Genomic DNA, 24,180 nt, shown 5'->3' on the forward strand with positions numbered 1-24,180 from the left:
TGCTCCTGCAGTCCAGCAGCTACACCTATGCTATAACCCTCACTCTGCTCCAGCAGACCTGTAGCATCTCCAGTGCACATTCTCTCACACTACTCCTATGCTATAACCCTCACTCTGCTTCAGTAGACCTGCAGCATCTCCAGTGCACAGTCTCTCACTGCTCCTGCAGACATGCGGCATCTCCAGTGCATATTCTCACACTGCTCCTGCAGTCCAGCAGCTACACCTATGCTATAACCCTCACTCTGCTCCAGCAGACCTGCAGCATCTCCAGTGCACAGTCTCTCACACTGCTCCTGCAGTCCAGCAGCTACACCTATGCTATAACCCTCACTCTGCTTCAGTAGACCTGTAGCATCTCCAGTGCACAGTCTCTCACTGCTCCTGCAGTCCAGCAGCTACACCTATGCTATAACGCTCACTCTGCTCCAGCAGACCTGTAGCATCTCCATTGCACAGTCTCTCACTGCTCCTGCAGTCCAGCAGCTACACCTGTGCTATAACTCTCACTCTGCTCCAGCAGACCTGTAGCATCTCCAGTGCATATTCTCACACACTGCTCCAGCAGTCCTGCAGCATAATATGTGCTTTAATCCTAGCTCTGTTCTACAGTGCCTCTCCTATACAAGTGTACCTTCTGTTACTCTCTCATGTTTGCAAGTGTATCTATGTCCCTCACCAATCGTATCCTGTCCTAGTCTGAGGGAACTTTAGTCTGCGTGCTCTCTGCTGTGAGGTCCATCCCGTCTTGCGGTGGTTCTTTGTGAACACCAGGGGGCTCGTTACACTCCATCCCTCCAGACTAGCAGTGCATACACAGTGTAGATTGGGACAAGATCCCACTAGAAATCCCAGTGATAAAGATAGACACAGGAGGAATATATAAATGGATATAGATAGACATGAGGCTAGTTAGATAGTAAATATGAATGAACTTAAAGAGAGCCCAAATTTGCCACATTTACTGTTTTATTTGTTTTCAATCTTTTAAATCAACAATTTCAGCAAACAAAATAGTAATTTGTGCATTAATGAGCAGATCAGTCATGTTACTTTGGCACCCTGCAGAAGTCCTGTAACTTCTGATCACCCAGAGTTTCAGTGACACATATCATTTAACCAGCGGTGTCCACACCTGGGCACACTGCTGCTTGCTTTTGTTCTCACCTTCCTTCAGCATCCCCACCTTCAGACACTTGGCGAATCGACAGGATTGACAGGATTTCCTCCGCCGCTTGGTAATCTCGCACTGTTTGGAGGCTGGACAGTTGTACTCAATGTTACCTATGGAGTGGGTACACGTTACTTGGAAGCATACGTTCACTGCTTATGAGACTACGTGTGTTGTTGTGAATAAACTAGTAAAAAAAGATTGAAAACTGGATAAAGCTCTACAAACCATAGCAACCAACCTCATGAGAACTGTCATTGTTCTAATAAACATCTAGTTACTATTGGTTACATCACATTTTCCTTGTGCACAAGATTTTGTACATGTCCTTGGCAGTCAGGTCCTTGGCACTGCCAGACATCACTACTACATTGGCACCTTTCCTAACATTTAATGAAGTCACGATTCTGGAGAAGCCCTACCCCTTGTAGCTTGTTTCCCAATTCATAGATCTCTACCTTGGATGGTACGTTTGAAGAAAGCCTTGCACGCCTCACAGGAGGCCACGCCATAGTGGTACCCAGATGCCACGTCTCCGCACACCAGGCACAACCGCTTGGAGACCGCGGTGAGTGTGTACTCACACTTAGCAGGAGATGCTGTTCTCCTACAAACCTCAAAATGTCTGTGGCTGCTACAGATTGGAGAGGAGTCCAGTCCACCCAATGACAGGCTGAAAGCCCCACTAGTGTCAGAAGATTCACTTGGGCTGTGATGTGTCACAGACCCCACCGTGGAGCAAGGACTGCAGGTCTCCCGTTTAAGAAAACATTCAGTGGTCACAGGTCGCTCATCAGAGGTCATCCTGAAAAGGAACCTGCAGAAAAAAGACCAGAGTCCATGAAATCACATTCCCGTTCCTTTATGTGTAACCCTGTGATATACAGATGACAAACCCTACATACACAACCTGCCGACTGTATAGGAGAGCTAAAAACAGACTAACCCAGCAGCATAACCCTAACCTAACCCTATGCCAGATTTCCTCATACACAGACCTCTGACCTCCTCCTAATACACAGACATTGACCTCTCCCCTCTTCCTAATACACAGACAGCAGGGGACACTGACCTCTGCCCTCCTCCTAATACACAGACATAAGGACACGCTGACATCTCTCCTCCTAATACACAGACATCAGGGCACACTGACCTCTCCCCTCCTCCTAATACACAGACATCAGGAGACACTGACATCTCTCCTCCTCCTAATACACAGACATCAGGAGACACTGACATCTCTCCTCCTCCTAATACACAGACATCAGGGCACACTGACCTCTCCCCTCCTCCTAATACACAGACATCAGGGGACACTGACCTCTCCCCTCCTCCTAATACACAGACATCAGGGGACACTGACCTCTCCCCTTCTCATAATATATAGACATTAACCTCTTCCCTCCTCCTAATACACAGACATTAACCTCTTCCCTCCTCCTAATACACAGACATCAGGACACACTGACCTCTCCCCTCCTCCTAATACACAGACATTAACCTCTGTCCTCCTCCTTATACAGACATCAGGACACTGACCTCTCCCCTCCTCCTAATACACAGACATCAGGACACATTGACTCCCCCCTCCTCCTAACACACAGACATCACGACACACTGTGTATTAGGAGGAGGGGAGAGGTCAGACATCAGGGGTCACACTGACCTATCCCCTCCTCCTAATACACAGACATCAGGGCACACTGACCTCTTCCCTCCTCCTAATACACATACATTAACCTCTGTCCTCTTCCTTATACAGACGTCAGGACACTGACCTCTCCCCTCCTCCTAATATACAGACATCAGGACACACTGACCTCTCCCCTCCTCCTAATACACAGACATCATGACACACTGTGTATTAGGAGGAGGGGAGAGGTCAGACATCAGGGGTCACACTGACCTATCCCCTCCTCCTAATACACAGACATCAGGGCACACTGACCTCTTTCCTCCTCCTAATACACAGACATCAGAACACACTGACCTCTCCCCTCTTCCTAATACACAGACATCAGGACACACTGACCTCTCCCCTCCTCCTAATACACATACATTAACCTCTGTCCTCTTCCTTATACAGACGTCAGGACACTGACCTCTCCCCTCCTCCTAATATACAGACATCAGGACACACTGACCTCTCCTCCTTATACACAGACATCAGGACACACTGACCTCTCCCCTCCTCCTAATACACAGACATTAACCTCTGTCCTCTTCCTTATACAGACATCAGGACACTGACCTCTCCCCTCCTCCTAATATATAGACATCAGGGCACACTGACCTCTCCCATCCTCCTAATACACAGACATCTGGACACAGTGACCTCTCCCCTCCTCCTAATACACAGACATCAGGACACACGGACCTCTCCCCTCCTATTAATACACAGACAACTGGATACACTGACCTCTCCCCTCCTCCTAATAACAGACATCAGGACACACTGACCTCTCCCCTCCTCCTAATACACAGACAACTGGACACACTGTCCTCTCCCCTCCTCCTAACAACAGACAACTGGACACACTGACCTCTCCCCTCCTCCTAATAACAGACATCAGGACACACTGACCACTCCTCCAAATACACAGACATCAGGACACTGACCTCTCCCCTCCTCCTAATAACAGACATCAGGACACAGTGACCTCTCCCCTCCTCCTAATACACAGACATCAGGGGACACTGACCTCTCCCATCCTCCTAATATACAGACATCAGGACACACTGACCATTCCCCTCCTCCTAATACACAGACATCAGGACACACTGACCTCTCCCCTTCTCCTAATACACATACATTAGGACACACTGACCTCTCCCCTCCTCCTAATACACAGACATCATGACACACTGTGTATTAGGAGGATGGGAGAGGTCAGTGTGTCCTGATGTCTGTGTAGTAGGAGGAGGGGAGAGGACAGTGTGACCCCTGATGTCTGTGTATTAGGAGGATGGGAGAGGTCAGACATCAGGGGTGACACTGACCTCTATCCTCCTCCTAATACACAGACATCAGGGCACACTGACCTTTCCATCCTGCTAATACACAGACATCAGGACACACTGACCTCTCCCCTCCTCCTAATACACAGACATTAACCTCTGTGCTCTTCCTTATACAGACATCAGGACACTGACCTCTCCCCTCCTCCTAATATATAGACATCAGGACACACTGACCTCTCCCATCCTCCTAATACACAGACATCTGGACACAGTGACCTCTGCCCTCCTCCTAATACACAGATATCAGGACACACTGACCGCTCCCCTCCTCCTAATATACAGACATCAGGACACACTGACCTCTCCCCTCCTCCTAATACACAGACAACTGGACACACTGACCTCTCCCCTCCTCCTAATACACAGACAACTGGACACACTGACCTCTCCCCTCCTCCTAATAACAGACATCAGGACACACTGACCACTCCTCCAAATACACAGACATCAGGACACACTGACCTCTCCCCTCCTCCTAATACACAGACATCAGGGGACACTGACCTCTCCCATCCTCCTAATATACAGACATCAGGACACACTGACCTCTCCTCTCCTCCTAATACACAGACATCATGACACACTGTGTATTAGGAGGATGGGAGAGGTCAGTGTGTCCTGATGTCTGTGTAGTAGGAGGAGGGGAGAGGTCAGTGTGACCCCTGATGTCTGTGTATTAGGAGGATGGGAGAGGTCAGACATCAGGGGTGACACTGACCTCTATCCTCCTCCTAATACACAGACATCAGGGCACACTGACCTTTCCATCCTGCTAATACATAGACATCAGGACACACTGACCTCTCCCCTCCTCTTAATAACAGACATCAGGACACACTGACCTCTCCCCTCCTCCTAATACACAGACATCAGGGGACACTGACCTCTCCCATCCTCCTAATATAGACATCAGGACACACTGACCTCTCCCCTCCTCCTAATACACAGACATGAGGGGTCACACTGACCTCTCCCCGCCTCCTAATACAAAGACATCAGGGGTTACAGTGACCTCTCCCCTCCTCCTAATATACAGACATCAGGATAATTACTAAAGTAGCTGAAAAGTGATAAAACTGTACTTAATCCACATAAATCATCCAAAAATGAACCTTTTGGGGCCCATTTATCAATAATTGCATTTTGCAATGTGACCTGGGCACGATATCAATGCCCATGATCGCATTGTGGGAAAAGAGGACAGCGCCGGGAGGTATGATATTGCCCATGCAGGGACAGGGGCTCTGACAGGAGCCTTCTCCATGTGTAACCCATAGGCTACAGCAGCACAGCACCATCTTCAGGAGCTGCGGGGATAGACTCCAGGATGCGTCGTATTCCGGAGCCGGGTAAATCTGGCAGCATCGCATCCCCCATATAAACCCACGAGGGCTGCGGCGGCTGTTGGAAATGGAGGGACAGCAGCAGATATCGGAGATACCTGCTACAATCCCACTATAATACATCTGGGGGATACTAAATGTTTGCAGGGATCCCCCAAAAACATGCTTTCTGGTAATAAGCTGCACATATTCATGATAAATAGGCCCCTCTATCCTGTATAGCACAATAAAAGCTGTCGCCTTGTTGCTGTATTAGTCAGACATAAACCTTTGTAAATAATTTTCTATGTGACATATTGTCCCCTCGGTACCAGGCAGAAGTCATACTTACTGGTTGTGGAACTTTGCAGAGTCTGATGCACACAAATCTGCCAAATCCATTATTGCCAAAGACAGTTCTAAACCTGGCAAGGACCAGAGTCTTCTGACACTAGGGAGAGCAAGGTCCAGATGTAACCTAGTTGCAGAGTGACAATGTGCAGGGGGATACATGGACAGGGGGCGAGGTGTGGTCAGAAGGGCAAGGAGCAAAGGGGTAGAGTATGGACGGAGTGATGGGGTAGGGGGCTGCATGGATAGTGATGGGGTAGGGGGCTGCATGGATAGAGTGATGGGTAGGAGGCTGCCTGGACAGAGTGATGGGGTAGGGGGCTACGTGGATGGAGTGATGGGGTAGGGGGCTACGTGGATGGAGTGATGGGGTAGGGGACTGCATGGATAGAGTGATGGGGTAGGGGGCTGTCTGGACAGAATCATGGGGTAGAGGTCTGTGTGGATAGAGTGATGGAGTAGGGGGCAGTGTGGACAGAGTGATGAGGGTAGGGGGCTGTGTGGATGGCGGTATGGGGTAGTGGGCTGTATGGGCAGAGTGATGGGGTAAGGGGCTGCGTGGACGGAGTGATGGGGTAGGGGGCTGCATGGACAGAGTTATGAGGTAGGGGGCTGCACAGACAGAGTATTGAGGTAGGGGGCTGCACGGACAGAGTATTGAGGTAGGGGGCTGCACGGACAGAGTTATGAGGTAGGGGGCTGCGTGGGCAGAGTCATGAGGGTAGGGGGCTGCATGTGTTGAGACGGGCAACAAGAGTGAATGTAAGCAGTGGAGGCAGTGCAGGAACAGGTATATAGATTAGTGATCCAGGTAAATTTTGAACAGATGAGACACACAGATCAGGGGAACAGTTGGGGAGAGGGCAGGGATTTGGGGGTAGATTTACCTTGTAGAAATGAAGAGTCTTCTATCTGGGGCATTTGAGGTGCATGGAAGAGAGCACTGGAGGAGTTACAGAGGTCCAAGGACAATGGAGAATAGATGGGGAGTTCTCTGAAGAACCTCAGAAGTAGGAGCAGGTCCAGGATCTGGGTGAACTCCAGGACAACGTGTTGAGTGCCAGGTGAGGAGACCTGGAGGAGACATGCACAGGGTGGCAGCTGAAGCTGTGCAGGAATGGAGAGCTGGATGGGCTCTGTAAGTAAGAGAGGGGGGCTGGTCACAGGCTGACAGGAGAGGGGAGGGCATGACGGTGCCTGGGTGGAGGAATCTCTTTCCCGGGATGCTGCACCAGCAGGTGACAGACAACGTGCATAAGACACAGGGGGAATAGAAAGTGGTGGTAAGAGGAAGAACTGGCATCACTAACAATTCTCTTATCATTACAGCACCCGAAATTATCATTAACATTTAGTTCTGTACTGTAGTGCCAGCATATTACTCTGCGCTTTACAGTTGGGAACAAAACAGTAATAGAACCAGACTGGGTAATAACAGGCGGAATCATTCCCACTAAGAGGGTCTTACAGAGAGGTCACAGCAGATCTGGGCCAGGGACAAGGCAGTAGATGGTGACATTATATTAATACAAGTCTTTAATAATAGAGGATGGAAGTTAGGGCCTGATTCAGACCCGCTCGCTAGGATGCGTTCGCTCGTAGTTCGCATTCTGTGCATGCATCGCAGTGCGCAAACCAGTGCGAGAGATCGGGAAGCATTCGCTTGCTACGCATAGACAGCCCAGCAGAGTGAGTGACAGGAGAAGCCGTTTGTGGGTGGTAACAGGGGCTGGCCATTAAAAACGGGGGAGTGGAGGTGCGAACGCAGGCGTGCATGAGCGTCGTTTCAGAGGCGTGCATAATTAAGAGGCAGTGTCATAGTACACGTCACCTGGCTTGTTTTTACACTGAGGTGCTCGCAGTGCTTGCGGAAGGGTATAGTCAACCTCAAGCGATGCGTTCGCTTCCGATGGTACCCGATGGTTGCATACCATACTTGCCGAAATTCCTGGGCAGCTTTCTGGGAGCAGCAGGCGGGGACCTGCTGCTCTCCTCTTCGGTAAGGCCAGATGATAGACAGCATTAGGCCTCGCCCCCTTTTCAGAATTTACACGATTCGCGCCATTTAGCCCCGCCCCTTTCCTACAGACCTGAAAATTCCCGGTAAAATCTCCCCATCCTGCCCACTTCACTAGGAGGTGGGCGGGATGCGGGAGATATGCCTACTCTTCTGGGGGGTTACCCCAAAAATCGGGAGCCTCCTGCGATTCCCGGGAGAGTAGGCATGTATGGCGCATACACTTCCTGAAGATGACGTGCGCAAGTGGGCGTCTGCATATTCAAAGCGATCGCATGCCAAGACACAGTGGGTGTGCTTATGCCTTGCCGTGCGATCGCCTGCCTCGCTGGGTGTGTTCCGGATCTGCATACGCTAGGTGCGAGCATACGCATCTAGCGAGCGGGTCTGAATCGAGCCCTTAGTTACTGAGATGGTCCATAAGTGCCTGAACAGGTGGGAAACCTAGACCCACGGACAAGGGAACATGCTGGGATGTGAGGAGAACAATCATTTAGGGTCAGGAGTGAATCTAGAAAGAAAGTGCAATACTGCACCTTGGCGACTCCATGTGGCGCTGCAGGGGACGCGTTCACGCTGTGCAGAGACATTTAGAGGCCTATTTGCAGCATATTCTATGTGAACACGTTTTCCCGGGAAGCGGGTACTCGCAGATAATAAGTATCCCCTGAATGTGCCATGGGGGGGGGATCGCATTTCTATTTACCAAGCTCCGGAACGCAAATGCGAGTTTGGCCCCAGCAGCTAACAGCATTTCACTGTAGTCTACGGCAGGGGCGTTTCTAGAGAGGAGGGGGCCCATGTGCAGTCTCCGTTACGCCGCACTTATAAACTCTGGGCACTAGAGTCTATAAGTGCGTCATAGTCTGACCCACACTGTCAGGCGCATCCTATCTTTGCGCATCTTTTGGGTTTGATGCTGACCATACACGCTGCACTCTAGCAGCCAATACCTTGTAATTGGCTCGCAGACGGCCATGATGCCCAGTCATTAGGGCACCAAAATCAGTAGTGGCGTTATTGGGCATGTGGATGTGTTAGGACGAGAATCACATATGGTTCCTGATGGATCCAGGTGCCAGCACATGGGCCTGAAACAGAATTTGTAGCAGTGCCTACAGGTTTCTGGTCTAAGGGCCTGATTCTGTAAGGACCGTAATTGCAGAGCTGCACGCAGGCTATAGATATAGGATGTATGCACGCAGGCTATAGATATGATGTATGCATGCAGGCTATAGATATGATGTATGCACGCAGGCTGTAGATATAGGATGTATGCACGCAGGCTGTAGATATAGGATGTATGCACGCAGGCTGTAGATATAGGATGTATGCACGCAGGCTATAGATATAGGATGTATGCACGCAGGCTATAGATATGATGTAAGCACGCAGGCTGTAGATATAATGTAAGCACGCAGGCTATAGATATGATGTATGCACGCAGGCTGTAGATATAATGTAAGCACGCAGGCTATAGATATGATGTATGCAGGCAGGCTATAGATATGATGTATGCAGGCAGGCTATAGATATGATGCATGCACGCAGGCTATAGATATGATGTATGCACGCAGGCTATAGATATATGATGTATGCACGCAGGCTATAGATATATGATGTATGCACGCAGGCTATAGATATATGATGTATGCACGCAGACTGTAGATATGATGTATGCACGCAGGCTATAGATATTTGATGTATACAGGCAGGCTATAGATATGATGTATGCACGCAGGCTGTAGATATATGACGTATGCACGCAGGCTATAGATATTTGATGTATACAGGCAGGCTATAGATATGACGTATGCGCGCAGGCTATAGATATGATGTATGCACGCAGACAGCTTTGTAATCTGCGTACCATCAGCCGGCTGTGGTGACCCATAGGGTCCCGCAGCAGGCTGCCACAGTTCAGAGGAAGAGGCCAGGAAGTCTCCGTCACCCACCAGAGATCCTGGCCTCTTCTCTCCCCCAACGGCGGTGACACGCCTCCGTTTCGGGTAACGGGGGCTGTTGCCGCCCCCTCCGCTGCCAGTTTGCAAGCGTACTCGCAGACCCGTTCTGCACATGCGCAGAACGAGTCTGGCTCCTGCGCAGATTACAAAACATCGGGAATCTGCGTTCAGCAGTGCACGCAGAATCACACCCTAAGATGGCTGCCGGTAGAAGCAGATGTTTGTAGGGAGAGATTGATGTGAGGGAGCTTCTGGATAAATCCAGAACAGGCACGTGAGAGTTGGACGCAGGTGGCAATGGGGACAGTTGATCTGGAGTTTGTTGCTCCAAAGAAAGAAATCTGCAACTGCGTATATGCCAAGAAGCCAGACTTAGGCACACGGACGGAGGTCACTAGTGCATACGGAATGATCAGTCCTTCCAAGGACCACACTGGGACGTGACGAGTTGATCACATGGAACTGACCCATCTCATGGTTGCGTGGCCAATTACCGTGCTCATCCACAGTGAGCGGACAGAGATGGGACGTCTGTCTATGACGGATCTTTCGCACTCAGCATAAGCTGTAAGAACAGAGGGCGGGATAGGCATATACACTGGCGGGTGCCGGCATTACCATAATGTAGTTAGCAGGCTGCCACTGCCCGTCGGAAAGGCGGATATCATGATGCAGACCGAAGTTATTGGAATAATACATTAGGGCAGTGGTTCTAAACTGGGTGCCGTGGGTGTGTGGTCCATTACCAAATAAAGAGGCAGGGAGATGGCAGAGTAAGGTGTAGTGGGGGCACAGTACAGAGAGGCAGGGAGATGGCAGAGTAAGGTGTAGTGGGGCACAGTACAGAGAGGCAGGGAGATGGCAGAGTATGGTGTAGTGGGGGCACAGTACAGAGAGGCAGGGAGATGGCAGAGTATGGTGTAGTGGGGGCACAGTACAGAGAGGCAGGGAGATGGCAGAGTATGGTGTAGTTGGGGCACAGTACAGAGAGGCAGGGAGATGGCAGAGTAAGGTGTAGTGGGGGCACAGTACAGAGAGGCAGGGAGATGGCAGAGTATGGTGTAGTGGGGGCACAGTACAGAGAGGCAGGGAGATGGCAGAGTAAGGTGTAGTGGGGGCACAGTACAGAGAGGCAGGGAGATGGCAGAGTATGGTGTAGTGGGGGCACAGTACAGAGAGGCAGGGAGATGGCAGAGTAAGGTGTAGTGGGGGCACAGTACAGAGAGGTAGGGAGATGGCAGAGTAAGGTGTAGTGGGGACACAGTACAGAGAGGTATTACATATAGAGACTTTACAAAATTCAGAATCTGGATTTGTGTCTTTGTCCATAGCAGCAGAATGAGGGCAGGGAAGTGATTTAGCGCTGTGTAAGGGTCCTGTCAAGCACACATCATCTCCTTAATGGTCAAGTTATGTTTGGGCAGTGAGAGGGGCCGCAGGGAGCCAGGCCAGGAGCAATAGTTTGCACCCTCGGGAAGAAAATGCATTTGCTGCTGGGAGCGGGGATGACATTTGTAAAAAAAAAACAGCTTTTAGCTGAAACACAAGGGATTCTGGGAGCTGTGGGACAAGCGTCTCCTTCTAGTCCAGGTTCCAGCACATGATAATGGCCATTACTGGACAAGAAGCGCTCAGCCATGTAACATGTTGCATAGGATGTATGATTCTATCTGGAGTTTAACCCTTTACATGCCTATTACAAAGGAACATGCTCCAACGGCCAAATCCGAGCTCTAATATGACCTCTATGAAGAGACTTGGACATCGCTGAATAAGCCTGCGTCTGAGTGTGCTAGGATTGAAACCTTGTGCATCTTTACATGAAACTGCCCCAGCCCTGTGCTAGCTGCAGAATGTCCGTCAGAATTTGGCCTCCTACCAACCGATATGACAATGGAAACCTTAGTCACCTCGCCTCGGAGAGATAAACGCATGGTATATGTATTAGGTAATGTATGGGCCAATCCTTATTTAAAAAGAAAAAAAAAAGATTTAATAGTAGCGTTTAATTGCAAGATTTTCAGCATGGTTCACCAAAGACAGTACTGGTACAAATGTGCGCTGATAATGGTGACTTCCACCGGTGGATTGATGGTGGCGGTGCAGTCACATCGATTCAGCCGACTCTGAGAACTGGCGGAAATTCACATTTAATTCCGAGCGCGGAAAGCGTGGGTAATTGTGGCTCATTTACATGCAAGTCTGAATCAGCAGCTGAACGTACAAATGTATGAGTATTAAAGAAAAGGCATATTACAAACATGTGTAAAAGAAATAAGAATTCTAGCGACACATATAAATGACCCCTGAAATCATAGCCCCCAACAGGATGTAGTCTGCAGTCGGGATGCAGTTGGTCAGAATCCCAGCTCCAGAATTCCGACCACTGTCATCCCAGCGGTGAGTATTAGGGTTAGGTTTAGGCACTAGAGGGAGGGTTAAGTTGTGGGAGGAGAGAGTTAGGTTAGGGTTAGGATACTTACTAAATTCTGTCAGGATGCCGCCGTCAGTATTCTGACCGCCCGCATTCAGACCGCCGAGATCCTATACCCAACCCCTCCCGACCATCCGAATTTGGCAGGATTGTCCTGCGGACCTGCTATCCAGATGCTCTCCACAGGTAATCTTCACAGCAAGCGATAAACATTTTTGGGGTTCAGGATGCTAGGCCACACCCTACACATGAGGCCACACCCCTTGTTCAAAGCAGTACAACCCTCCCCGGGGTGTAATGTGTATAAGGGACACTACTGTGCTGTGTAATGTGTATAAGGGGCACTACTGTGCGGTGTAATGTGAATAAGGGGCACTACTGTGCTGTGTAATGTGAATAAGGGGCACTACTGTGCTGTGTAATGTGAATAAGGGGCACTACTGTGCTGTGTAATGTGTATAAGGGGCACTACTGTGCGGTGTAATGTGTATAAGGGGCACTACTGTGCGGTGTAATGGGAATATGGGGCACTACTGTGCTGTGTAATGTGTATAAGGGACACTACTGTGTGACGTAATGTAAATAAGGGCCTCTACTGTGCGGTGTAATGGGAATAAGGGTCACTACTGTGTGGTGTAATGGGAATAAGGGGCACTACTGGGTGATGTAATGTAAATAAGGGCCACTACAGTGTGGTGTAATGGGAATAAGGGGCACTACTGTGCAGTGTAATGTGACTAAGGTTAAACTACTACGTGGCGTAATGTGAATAAGGTTGCACTTCTGGGTGGCATCATTTGAATTGGGGGTACTATTGTGTGGCCATGCCCCTACCCCATGAAGCCATACTGTACCTATTAAAAATGGTAGGTGCCAGTCTCTTACTTTGGCAGGGGCACTGGGACCCCTAGATAAACCCCTGAGACCACACATGCGCCACTCCCAGCTAGTTATGCGATATGTAGCCCATAGGCTACAGCGGCTTACACCATCGCAGTCCGGAACTTGGTAAATCTGAAAGCATCACATTTCCTATAGAAACCTCTGGGGGTTGCAGTGCTGGCGGAAATGGAGTTATAGCAGCAGATATCTGAGCTATCTGCTGTAATCCCTCCATAATACATCTGGGCATACTAAATATTTGCAGGTGTCCCTCGAAAATGGATGTTTTCGGGGAACACACTGCAAATATCAAATGATAAATGGGCTCCTAAGAGAGAAGGCAGCTGCCTAGATTACATGTACCTCCTCTATGAATACCATTAGCCGTTGTAGCATTAGGCTCCATGGTTTAGACTCGGCAATTTATACGAACAGCGTAAGATCCAAAGCCCCCTCCACACAGCTTCTCCAGGTGTTATCATCCACTACATTTCTCCAATACCCGGTCCTGCTGCAGCTCATCCTCAGCGTGGTCATCTGCACGGCGTTTCTCATGCTCCCGGGCAGCAGATTGTAGGTGGTGAGTGGAGTCTGTCTGTATTTTACACTTTTGCACCTGTGCAGATTTTTGAGCCTCTCAGGTGTAAATCTAGTTTATGGGAGCATCGCTCAAAAATTAAAGAGTAGATGTTCGGTTCGGCATCGTGGGCACCATTAGGGACACAAGCATTAAGATAAAGCACATTGTGGAGGCTATGAGCGCGCTTCATGAATGACCTCTTGTGAGTTTGAGTGGGGACGTTCTGGAGTCGGCTACCATGGAAAATATTCACCTTAAAGTTCTCCCATGCGCTGCAGTGACCTGTGTAGTCAGATGCAGCCGTTCACCCTACAGAACTCCTCAGCCAGAGATGGATTTGTAGGATGGCCCCAGGGCCTAGCGACGTCTGCCAGCCTGGGTTCCTGTGTCTTCTCAGAGCCTGCTTCACTTGGTTCCTGCCACCTTAGTCGGTACATACAGTGCTTGCATAAAGTAAAGCAAGAAAAACTGGCTCAGGTCACTCTAAGGCCGTGTATCATGAAATAATGGGTGAACAACTTCGAATGTGGAAAAATTGTTGGCGCTCGCAGCAGCGGAGTGACCATTAGCCAAAACGGCTGCAATGGTGAATTATATGAGGGCACCAGATGTTAAAGTGCACACAGAATGGACCAGCAGACAAAACTGGAGCGCAAGGACTGTGGCTGCAAACGGCTACTGGATGCTGGAGCGGAAGGGAGAGCGGGGAGACTTGTTCAGTCCCACAGACGGGCAGCAGTGCATTAGATTACAGCAGTGCATTAGATTACAGCAGTGCATTAGATGCTGGAGGCAGCTTTATGGAGACGCAGTTCATTGCATTTGGGCTAATATTCCCCATAAAACATACAGACTGTTACTAGAATCCAGGCCTAGATGACTACAAGCCGTATTCAGTGCAAAATTTGGCCCAACTAACACGGTGGTCCTAATAATTTGGCCACTCAGTCTATATTAGTGCTGGAATAGGCGAGACCTATAGGAGTCGGTGAGTTTTCTGTAGATGAAAGACATTTTTTGTGAATCCCAGTGTAGAGACACTGCTGCTGCCTATAGCTTGTGATCATGTCAATGACCTGCAGTACAGGAGAGGACGGGCTCTTAATAAAGTGAATGTTACCTGTATTCAAACATTTGCCGTGTAAAAAAAATAAAAAAAATTTCAATATGCAAAAAAATAAACAAGATTTCCTGGGGAAATAAAACGGTGACAAATAACACAATGATATACTGTATATTGCTGTGGGGATATCAGACTGATTCCAGGGCTCTTTTATAATCAGGCTGAGATTTCAGTTGCAGGAACATGTATGGATGTAGGGAGCAAATTAATGGCAGAGTATAAATTAGCACTTTCCAACGTGGTGGCCGAATGTAAGATGTGCAGAATGATCCGGGCCACATAATAAGCCACACAGTGACCCCCGAGGCAGAGCGAGTATCCCCACCCGTAAAGTCATAAATCCCGGTCTTATTCCAGGTAGTTCTGAGTGCACGGATGAGCGATTTTCAATCAGAAAGATAACCCTGGGATAATTATCATCCACAAGGAGTAAATATTGTGTCACTCCTATTAATCTGAGGGGGGCTGCTTGTTTCAGCTGTCATTCATTTATCAATACAAATGAACATTAGCAGGGGGGCGAGGAGGGGTGAAAGAGGGGCAGGAGGGAGGGAGGTAAGGAGACAGGACAGCGATTGTTCTGGAGGAATGGTAACAGTGTAACGGGCCTGTGTGTGGGGGTAACACTCGGGGTAAGTTTGGATGCAGGACTTTAAGCAGTGTCACATTGTCCTATCTTTGTAGTGCTCTGTAATCAGGAGACGTCAGGGCCTCCCCCGTACACCTGCAGGCAGGGGGTGCAGACAGGTAATAATGACACCTGGTAACTGAAGCCGCTGGTTCCTGCTGGTGGAGAGTGAGGCGCATCCTGCAATGACAGAACAAACAGCAGCCTCCTGTCAGCATCAGCCGGGGGAGGAGGGCTCCGTCCTGGGGGACACTGATATGTACAGGAAAGTGGATGTGCCAAGGCAATGCCCAGCAGGATTAACTCTCACACTGGGGCTTAGGCTGTGCTTTTCCCATCTGTTACATGGAGGGTGAGACCTCTCAGCTTGGCTGCACTGCAATCAGTTCAGCTCCAAGCAGAGAGAGACCACAGGTGCAGCCGTACAAAGTGTGTTCTGTATCCAGGATCAGCTCATTCCAGGCAATTCTTTAGCCGACTACAGTTTTACACAGAAATAAGAGGTTAATGGAGGTGAGAAGCCCAGCAAACGATTTCAACGCTGCTCTATGATGAATAACAGTCCTCAAGAGTATCATACCTTGAGGCTCCAACAGACGGGATTAAAAACAGTGTAGTACTGTATAATTTAAGGTCTAACTGCCCATATTCTCTTCTCACTTTGTAGTAAGACATTAAACTGCTAATTATCCTTCCCCCTCCCCTATAGGTAGAGGCCTAACTGCACAATTACCCTTTGCCTAAGTCAGGGGTCTTCACCCTTGGCCCTCCAGCTGCTGTGGAACTACACATCCCAGCATGCACTGCCACCTTTTTGATATAACAGCATGCTAGAACTATGGCAGTGCATGCTGGGATGTGTAGTTCCACAGAAGCTGGAGGGCCAAGGTTGAAGACCCCTGCCCTAAGTGGTCTAACTGACCAATTTCCCTTTTCCTTACCGTACTGGAAGTGGTCTAACTGACCAAATGCCATTTTCCTTACCCTACTGAAAGTGGTCTAACTGTCCAATTTCCCTTTCCTTACCCTACTGGAAGTGGTCTAACTGTCCAATTTCCCTTTTCTTACCCTACTGGAAGTGGTCTAACTACCCAATTTCCTTTTTTCTTACCCTATTGGAAGTGGTCTAACTGACCAAATTCCATTTTCCTTACCCTATAGGAAGTGGTCTATGTCCAATTTCCCTTTCCTTACCCTGCTGGAAGTGGTCTAACTGCCCAATTTCCTTTTTTTCTTACCCTATTGGAAGTGGTCTAACTGCCCAATTTCCCTTTTCCTTAACCTACTGGAAGTGGTCTAACTGCCCAGTTTCCTTTTCCCTCACCCTAGAGGAAATGGTCTGTATAATTGCCCTTCTCCTCAATCTATAGTAAGAGCCCACACTTCTCAATGTCACTACTCCTTTCCCAATAGGAAGAGATCAAACTGCACAATTTATTTCTCCTCATCTATAACAGTGTTTCCCAAACTCATTCCTCAGGGAGCACTAACAGTGCAGCGTTTCCATTTTACCTAGCAGGTGCTCTCGGTGGAGCTTGTGATTCTGTGAGGAGATCTAGAAAACATGCTCTGTTAGAGCTCCCTGAGGAACATGTTTGGGAAACACTGTCCTATAGGAAGAGGTCTAACTGCCCAATCACCATTCTCTTACCCTATAGGACCTCCACATGGCCATATTGGCTTCTTCTTACCCAATAAGAAGAGTCTCTGCTCTCCAATTACCAATGTTCTTACCCTCATTCAGGGACACATCATAAACATCTGGTTTCACCTCCCTTCCAGCAACAGCGCTGTCATTGTATATATCATTTGTCTACGCTGACAAGGAATGCCAGTAATCACATGAACACTTCCCAAATCAGTCATACTACACGCGTGGGGCAGAAGCCCTATCATAATAATGACAGGCCAGATTTACAGACATTACCCTATAAATAAATAGAAGACTAAGGGCCTGATTCACTACGGATCGCTATTGCGATGGCAACTGCAATTACGCATGCAGATCTGCTTTGAAAATATGCTAATGACTGCAAACGCAAAACCAACATAGAGACACCAAAAGCCAGCATAGAGACACCCAAAGCCAGCATAGAGACACCCAAAGCCAGCATAGAGACTACCAACGTCAGCATAGAGACACCCAAAGCCAGCATAGAGACTACCAATGCCAGCATAGAGACTACCAACGCCAGCATAGAGACTACCAACGCCAGCATAGAGTTACCCAAAGCCAGCATAGAGACTACCAACGTCAGCATAGAGACTACCAACGCCAGCATAGAGACTACCAACGCCAGCATAGAGACTACCAACGCCAGCATAGAGTTAACCAAAGCCAGCATAGAGTTAACCAAAGCCAGCATAGAGACTACCCAAAGCCAGCATAGAGTTACCCAAAGCCAGCATCGAGACTACCAACGCAGCATAGAGACTACCAACGTCAGCATAGAGACTACCAACGTCAGCATAGAGACTACCAACGCCAGCATAGAGACTACCAACGCCAGCATAGAGACTACCAACGCCAGCATAGAGACTACCAACGCCAGCATAGAGACTACCAACGCCAGCATAGAGACTACCAACGCCAGCATAGAGACTACCAACGCCAGCATAGAGACTACCAACGTCAGCATAGAATTACCGAAAGCCAGCATAGAGACTACCAACGCCAGCATAGAGTTACCAAAGCCAGCATAGAGACTACCAACGCCAGCATAGAGACTACCAACGCCAGCATAGAGACTACCAACGCCAGCATAGAGTTACCCAAAGCCAGCAAAGAGACTACCAACGCCAGCATAGAGCTACCGAAAGCCAGCATAGAGACTACCAACGCCAGCATAGAGTTAACCAAAGCCAGCATAGAGACTACCAAAGCCAGCATAGAGACTACCAACGCCAGCATAGAGTTACCCAAAGCCAGCATCGAGACTACCAACGTCAGCATAGAGACTACCAACGTCAGCATAGAGACTACCAACGCCAGCATAGAGACTACCAACGCCAGCATAGAGACTACCAACGCCAGCATAGAGACTACCAACGCCAGCATAGAGAGACTACCAACGCCAGCATAGAGAGACTACCAACGCCAGCATAGAGAGACTACCAACGCCAGCATAGAATTACCGAAAGCCAGCATAGAGACTACCAACGCCAGCATAGAGTTACCAAAGCCAGCATAGAGACTACCAACGTCAGCATAGAGACTACCAACGTCAGCATAGAGACTACCAACGTCAGCATAGAGACTACCAACGCCAGCATAGAGACTACCAACGCCAGCATAGAGACTACCAACGCTAGCATAGAGACTACCAACGCCAGCATAGAGACTACCAACGCCAGCATAGAGACTACCAACGCCAGCATAGAGACTACCAACGTCAGCATAGAATTACCGAAAGCCAGCATAGAGACTACCAACGCCAGCATAGAGTTACCAAAGCCAGCATAGAGACTACCAACGCCAGCATAGAGACTACCAACGCCAGCATAGAGACTACCAATGCCAGCATAGAGTTACCCAAAGCCAGCATAGAGACTACCAACGCCAGCATAGAGCTACCGAAAGCCAGCATAGAGACTACCAACGCCAGCATAGAGTTACCCAAAGCCAGCATAGAGACTACCAACGCCAGCATAGAGCTACCGAAAGCCAGCATAGAGACTACCAACGCCAGCATAGAGTTACCCAAAGCCAGTATAGAGACTACCAACGTCAGCATAGAGACTACCAACATCAGCATAGAGACTACCAACGCCAGCATAGAGTTACCCAAAGCCAGCATAGAGACTAAAAACACCAGCATAGTTACCCAAAGCAAGCAGAAAGACTACCAACACCAGCATAGTTACCCAACGCCAGCATAGAGTTACCCAAAGCCAGCATCGAGACTACCAACGTCAGCATAGAGACTACCAACGTCAGCATAGAGACTACCAACGCCAGCATAGAGTTACCCAAAGCCAGCATAGACTACCAACGCCAGCATAGAGACTACCAACGCCAGCATAGACTACCAACGCCAGCATAGACTACCAACGCCAGCATAGAGACTACCAACGCCAGCATAGAGACTACCAACGCCAGCATAGAGACTACCAACGCCAGCATAGAATTACCGAAAGCCAGCATAGAGACTACCAACGCCAGCATAGAGTTACCAAAGCCAGCATAGAGACTACCAACGCCAGCATAAAGACTACCAACGCCAGCATAGAGACTGCCAACGCCAGCATAGAGACTGCCAACGCCAGAATAGAGTTACCCAAAGCCAGCATAGAGACTACCAACGCCAGCATAGAGACTACCAACGCCAGCATAGAGACTGCCAACGCCAGCATAGAGACTGCCAACGCCAGCATAGAGACTGCCAACGCCAGAATAGAGTTACCCAAAGCCAGTATAGAGACTAAAAACACCAGCATAGTTACCCAAAGCAAGCAGAAAGACTACCAACACCAGCATAGTTACCCAACGCCAGCATAGAGTTACCCAAAGCCAGCATCGAGACTACCAACGTCAGCATAGAGACTACCAACGTCAGCATAGAGACTACCAATGCCAGCATAGAGACTACCAACGCCAGCATAGAGACTACCAACGCCAGCATAGAGACTACCAACGCCAGCATAGAGTTACCCAAAGCCAGCATAGAGACTACCAACGTCAGCATAGAGACTACCAACGCCAGCATAGAGACTACCAACGCCAGCATAGACTACCAACGCCAGCATAGAGACTACCAACGCCAGCATAGAATTACCGAAAGCCAGCATAGAGACTACCAACGCCAGCACAGAGTTACCAAAGCCAGCATAGAGACTACCAACGCCAGCATAGAGACTACCAACGCCAGCATAGAGACTACCAATGCCAGCATAGAGACTGCCAACGCCAGCATAGAGACTGCCAACGCCAGAATAGAGTTACCCAAAGCCAGTATAGAGACTAAAAACACCAGCATAGTTACCCAAAGCAAGCAGAAAGACTACCAACACCAGCATAGTTACCCAAAGTCAGCATAAAGACTACCAATGCCAGCATAGTTACCCAAAGCCAGCATAGTTACCCAAAGCCAGCATAGAGACGGCCAAAGTCAGCATAGTTACCCAACGCCAGCATAGAGTTACCCAAAGTCAGCATCGAGACTACCAACGTCAGCATAGAGACTACCAACGTCAGCATAGAGACTACCAACGCCAGCATAGAGACTACCAACGCCAGCATAGAGACTACCAACGCCAGCATAGAGACTACCAACGCCAGCATAGAGACTACCAACGCCAGCATAGAGACTACCAACGCCAGCATAGAGACTACCAACGCCAGCATAGAGACTACCAACGCCAGCATAGAGACTACCAACGCCAGCATAGAGACTACCAACGCCAGCATAGAGACTACCAACGCCAGCATAGAGTTACCCAAAGCCAGCATAGAGACTACCAACGTCAGCATAGAGACTACCAACGCCAGCATAGAGACTACCAACGCCAGCATAGACTACCAACGCCAGCATAGAGACTACCAACGCCAGCATAGAATTACCGAAAGCCAGCATAGAGACTACCAACGCCAGCATAGAGTTACCAAAGCCAGCATAGAGACTACCAACGCCAGCATAGAGACTACCAACGCCAGCATAGAGACTACCAACGCCAGCATAGAGACTGCCAACGCCAGCATAGAGACTGCCAACGCCAGCATAGAGACTGCCAACGCCAGAATAGAGTTACCCAAAGCCAGTATAGAGACTAAAAACACCAGCATAGTTACCCAAAGCAAGCAGAAAGACTACCAACACCAGCATAGTTACCCAAAGTCAGCATAAAGACTACCAATGCCAGCATAGTTACCCAAAGCCAGCATAGTTACCCAAAGCCAGCATAGAGACGGCCACTAACGCTATCTCACATCCGTAATGCCTTGCAGTGCTGTGTATACATTGGTACAATCAAGTAACATCGGCCCCTCACGCACAATTACAGCAGGTCTGACCTTACTCAGAAATTGCAACTGTTGTCGCACGCAGTGAGTACACAAGCTGCGAATGCCGTCGCAGTGGCTAATTTATGCACGCCCAGGACACGGCGTTCATACGGACAGGCTCGCCTGCGTTTCTCCGACCGCTCCATCGTCACCACCCCCAAACGCTGACATCCCGTCTCTCCATCTGCGATGGCTTTGTGTCTGCGTAAGTGATTGCAGTGCGATCGCAATGCTAACTTATTACACGCACACTGCGGTGCATGTACAGTGCGCACCATCGGCCCATCTGTGTACGCTGTTGCGATCCGTGATGAATCAGGCCCTAAATCTATAATATAACCTTTGGGGCACACCATGACCTATACGTATATTTATATATACCATTCTGTAAGTGTTGGGATCAGTTATCAGCCTATAATAAGACCTAGGTGGTGGAGTGTGCCCTATAACACTGCGACACAGCCTCACTGCGCAATGGTCAGCGCTCCTGACAGGCGACACCTTATGTAACGTCATGAGAAAAGAAATTATTTATTATTAAGGTTGTCCCCCGGCCGCCTGACATGTACAGCGCTGCTCAGGAGAACACTGCCTCACGTTTCTGCTCTGAAAGGGTTAACCAGAGGCGGTCACAATTATTAATAACAGAACTGTAGGCTTAATCTCTGCGACCTTGACAAAGAAAACAACGATATAGCGGCTCCCAGTCACATTAATAAATCCAGGAATGCAACGATTCAACCTAGCCTTAAGACTGCATTTACCCTGGCTCCCTGTTACACTGCCGCAATCACTGCCGCAACCTGTAGGCAAGAGACAATTACATTTTAGTTTGGTATCTTAAATTACTGATACTGCAAATGGTGCTGGGGAAGGAATGCTCTATACTTGGCTGGGAAATCAGACTTAGTGCCTGCACCAGAAGACTGGGCATCATCACACTGCTGGACATGGGGGACAGAAATCATGCTGCTGTGTAACACATGGGTAGGGAATCATGCTGCTGTGTAACACATGGGTAGGGAATCATGCTGCTCTGTAACACATGGGTAGGGAATCATGATGCTGTGTAACACATGGGTAGGGAATCATGCTGCTCTGTAACACAAGGACAGGGAATCATGCTGCTGTGTAACACATGGGTAGGGAATCATGATGCTGTGATGTAACACATGGGTAGGGAATCATGCTTCTCTGTAACACAAGGACAGGGAATCATGATGCTGTGATGTAACACATGGGTAGGGAACCATGCTGTGATGTAACACATGGGTAGGGAATCATGCTGCTCTGTAACAAATGGGTAGGGAATCATGCTGCTCTGTAATAAATGGGTAGGGAATCATGCTGCTGTGTAACACATGGGTAGGGAATCATGCTGCTGTGTAACACATGGGTAGGGAATCATGCTGCTGTGTAACACATGGGTAGGGAATCATGCTGCTGTGTAACACATGGGTAGGGAATCATGCTGCTGTGTAACACATGGGTAGGGAATCATGCTGCTCTGTAACAAGAGGGCCAGGAATCATGCTGTGATGTAACACATGGGTAGGGAATTTTGCTTCTCTGTAACAAATGGGTAGGGAATCATGCTGCCGTGTATCACATGGGCAGGGAATCATACTGCCGTGTATCACATGGGTAGGGAATCATGCTGCCGTGTAACACATGAGCAGGGAATCATGCTGCCGTGTAACACATGGGTAGGGAATCATGCTGCTCTGTAATAAATGGGTAGGGAATCATGCTGCTGTGTAACACATGGGTAGGGAATCATGCTGCTGTGTAACACATGGGTAGGGAATCATGCTGCTGTGTAACACATGGGTAGGGGATCATGCTGCCGTGTAACACATGGGTAGGGAATCATGCTGCCGTGTAACACATGGGTAGGGAATCATGCTGCCGTGTAACACATGAGCAGGGAATCATGCTGCCGTGTAACACATGAGCAGGGAATCATGCTGCCGTGTAACACATGGGTAGGGAATCATGCTGCCGTGTAAGACATGGGTAGGGAATCATGCTGCCGTGTAACACATGGGTAGGGAATCATGCTGCCGTGTAACACATGGGTAGGGAATCATGCTGCCGTGTAAGACATGGGTAGGGAATCATGCTGCCGTGTAACACATGGGTAGGGAATCATGCTGCCGTGTAACACATGGGTAGGGAATCATGCTGCCGTGTAACACATGGGCAGGGAATCATGCTGCCGTGTAACACATGGGCAGGGAATCATGCTGCCGTGTAACACATGGGCAGGGAATCATGCTGCCGTGTAACACATGGGTAGGGAATCATGCTGCCGTGTAACACATGGGTAGGGAATCATGCTGCCGTGTAACACATGGGTAGGGAATCATGCTGCCGTGTAACACATGGGCAGGGAATCATGCTGCCGTGTAACACATGGGCAGGGAATCATGCTGCCGTGTAACACATGGGCAGGGAATCATGCTGCCGTGTAACACATGGGCAGGGAATCATGCTGCCGTGTAACACATGGGTAGGGAATCATGCTGCCGTGTAACACATGGGTAGGGAATCATGCTGCCGTGTAACACATGGGTAGGGAATCATGCTGCCGTGTAACACATGGGTAGGGAATCATGCTGCCGTGTAACACATGGGTAGGGAATCATGCTGCCGTGTAACACATGGGTAGGGAATCATGCTGCCG

At 49.1% G+C, this 24,180-nt stretch overlaps 1 protein-coding gene across 3 annotated transcripts in view; it reads right to left on the reverse strand.

Annotated features, from left to right (window-relative positions):
- ESRRB (estrogen related receptor beta) overlaps positions 1-13,485 on the reverse strand; it is a 49,291-nt gene extending 35,806 nt beyond the window's left edge. Inside the window, exons 1-4 of one of the 3 annotated variants that reach the window (XM_088447458.1) lie at positions 6,753-13,485; positions 5,867-5,965; positions 1,630-1,988; positions 1,168-1,284 (exon numbers count right to left, since the gene is read on the reverse strand). In XM_088447458.1, the coding sequence (XP_088303584.1) occupies positions 1,168-1,284; positions 1,630-1,988; positions 5,867-5,916 (526 nt within the window). In that variant the 5' untranslated portion in view covers positions 5,917-5,965; positions 6,753-13,485. Of the gene's footprint in view, positions 1-1,167; positions 1,285-1,629; positions 1,989-5,866 lie in introns of those variants that run through there. The other 2 variants (XM_088447457.1, XM_088447459.1) reach the window with 2 other exon arrangements.
- Between the last annotated feature and the right edge of the window lie 10,695 nt (positions 13,486-24,180).

The sequence above is a fragment of the Taudactylus pleione genome, unplaced genomic scaffold, assembly GCF_031769625.1.
Source record: "Taudactylus pleione unplaced genomic scaffold, aTauple2 ptg000433l, whole genome shotgun sequence".
Classification (NCBI taxonomy): domain Eukaryota; kingdom Metazoa; phylum Chordata; class Amphibia; order Anura; family Myobatrachidae; genus Taudactylus; species Taudactylus pleione.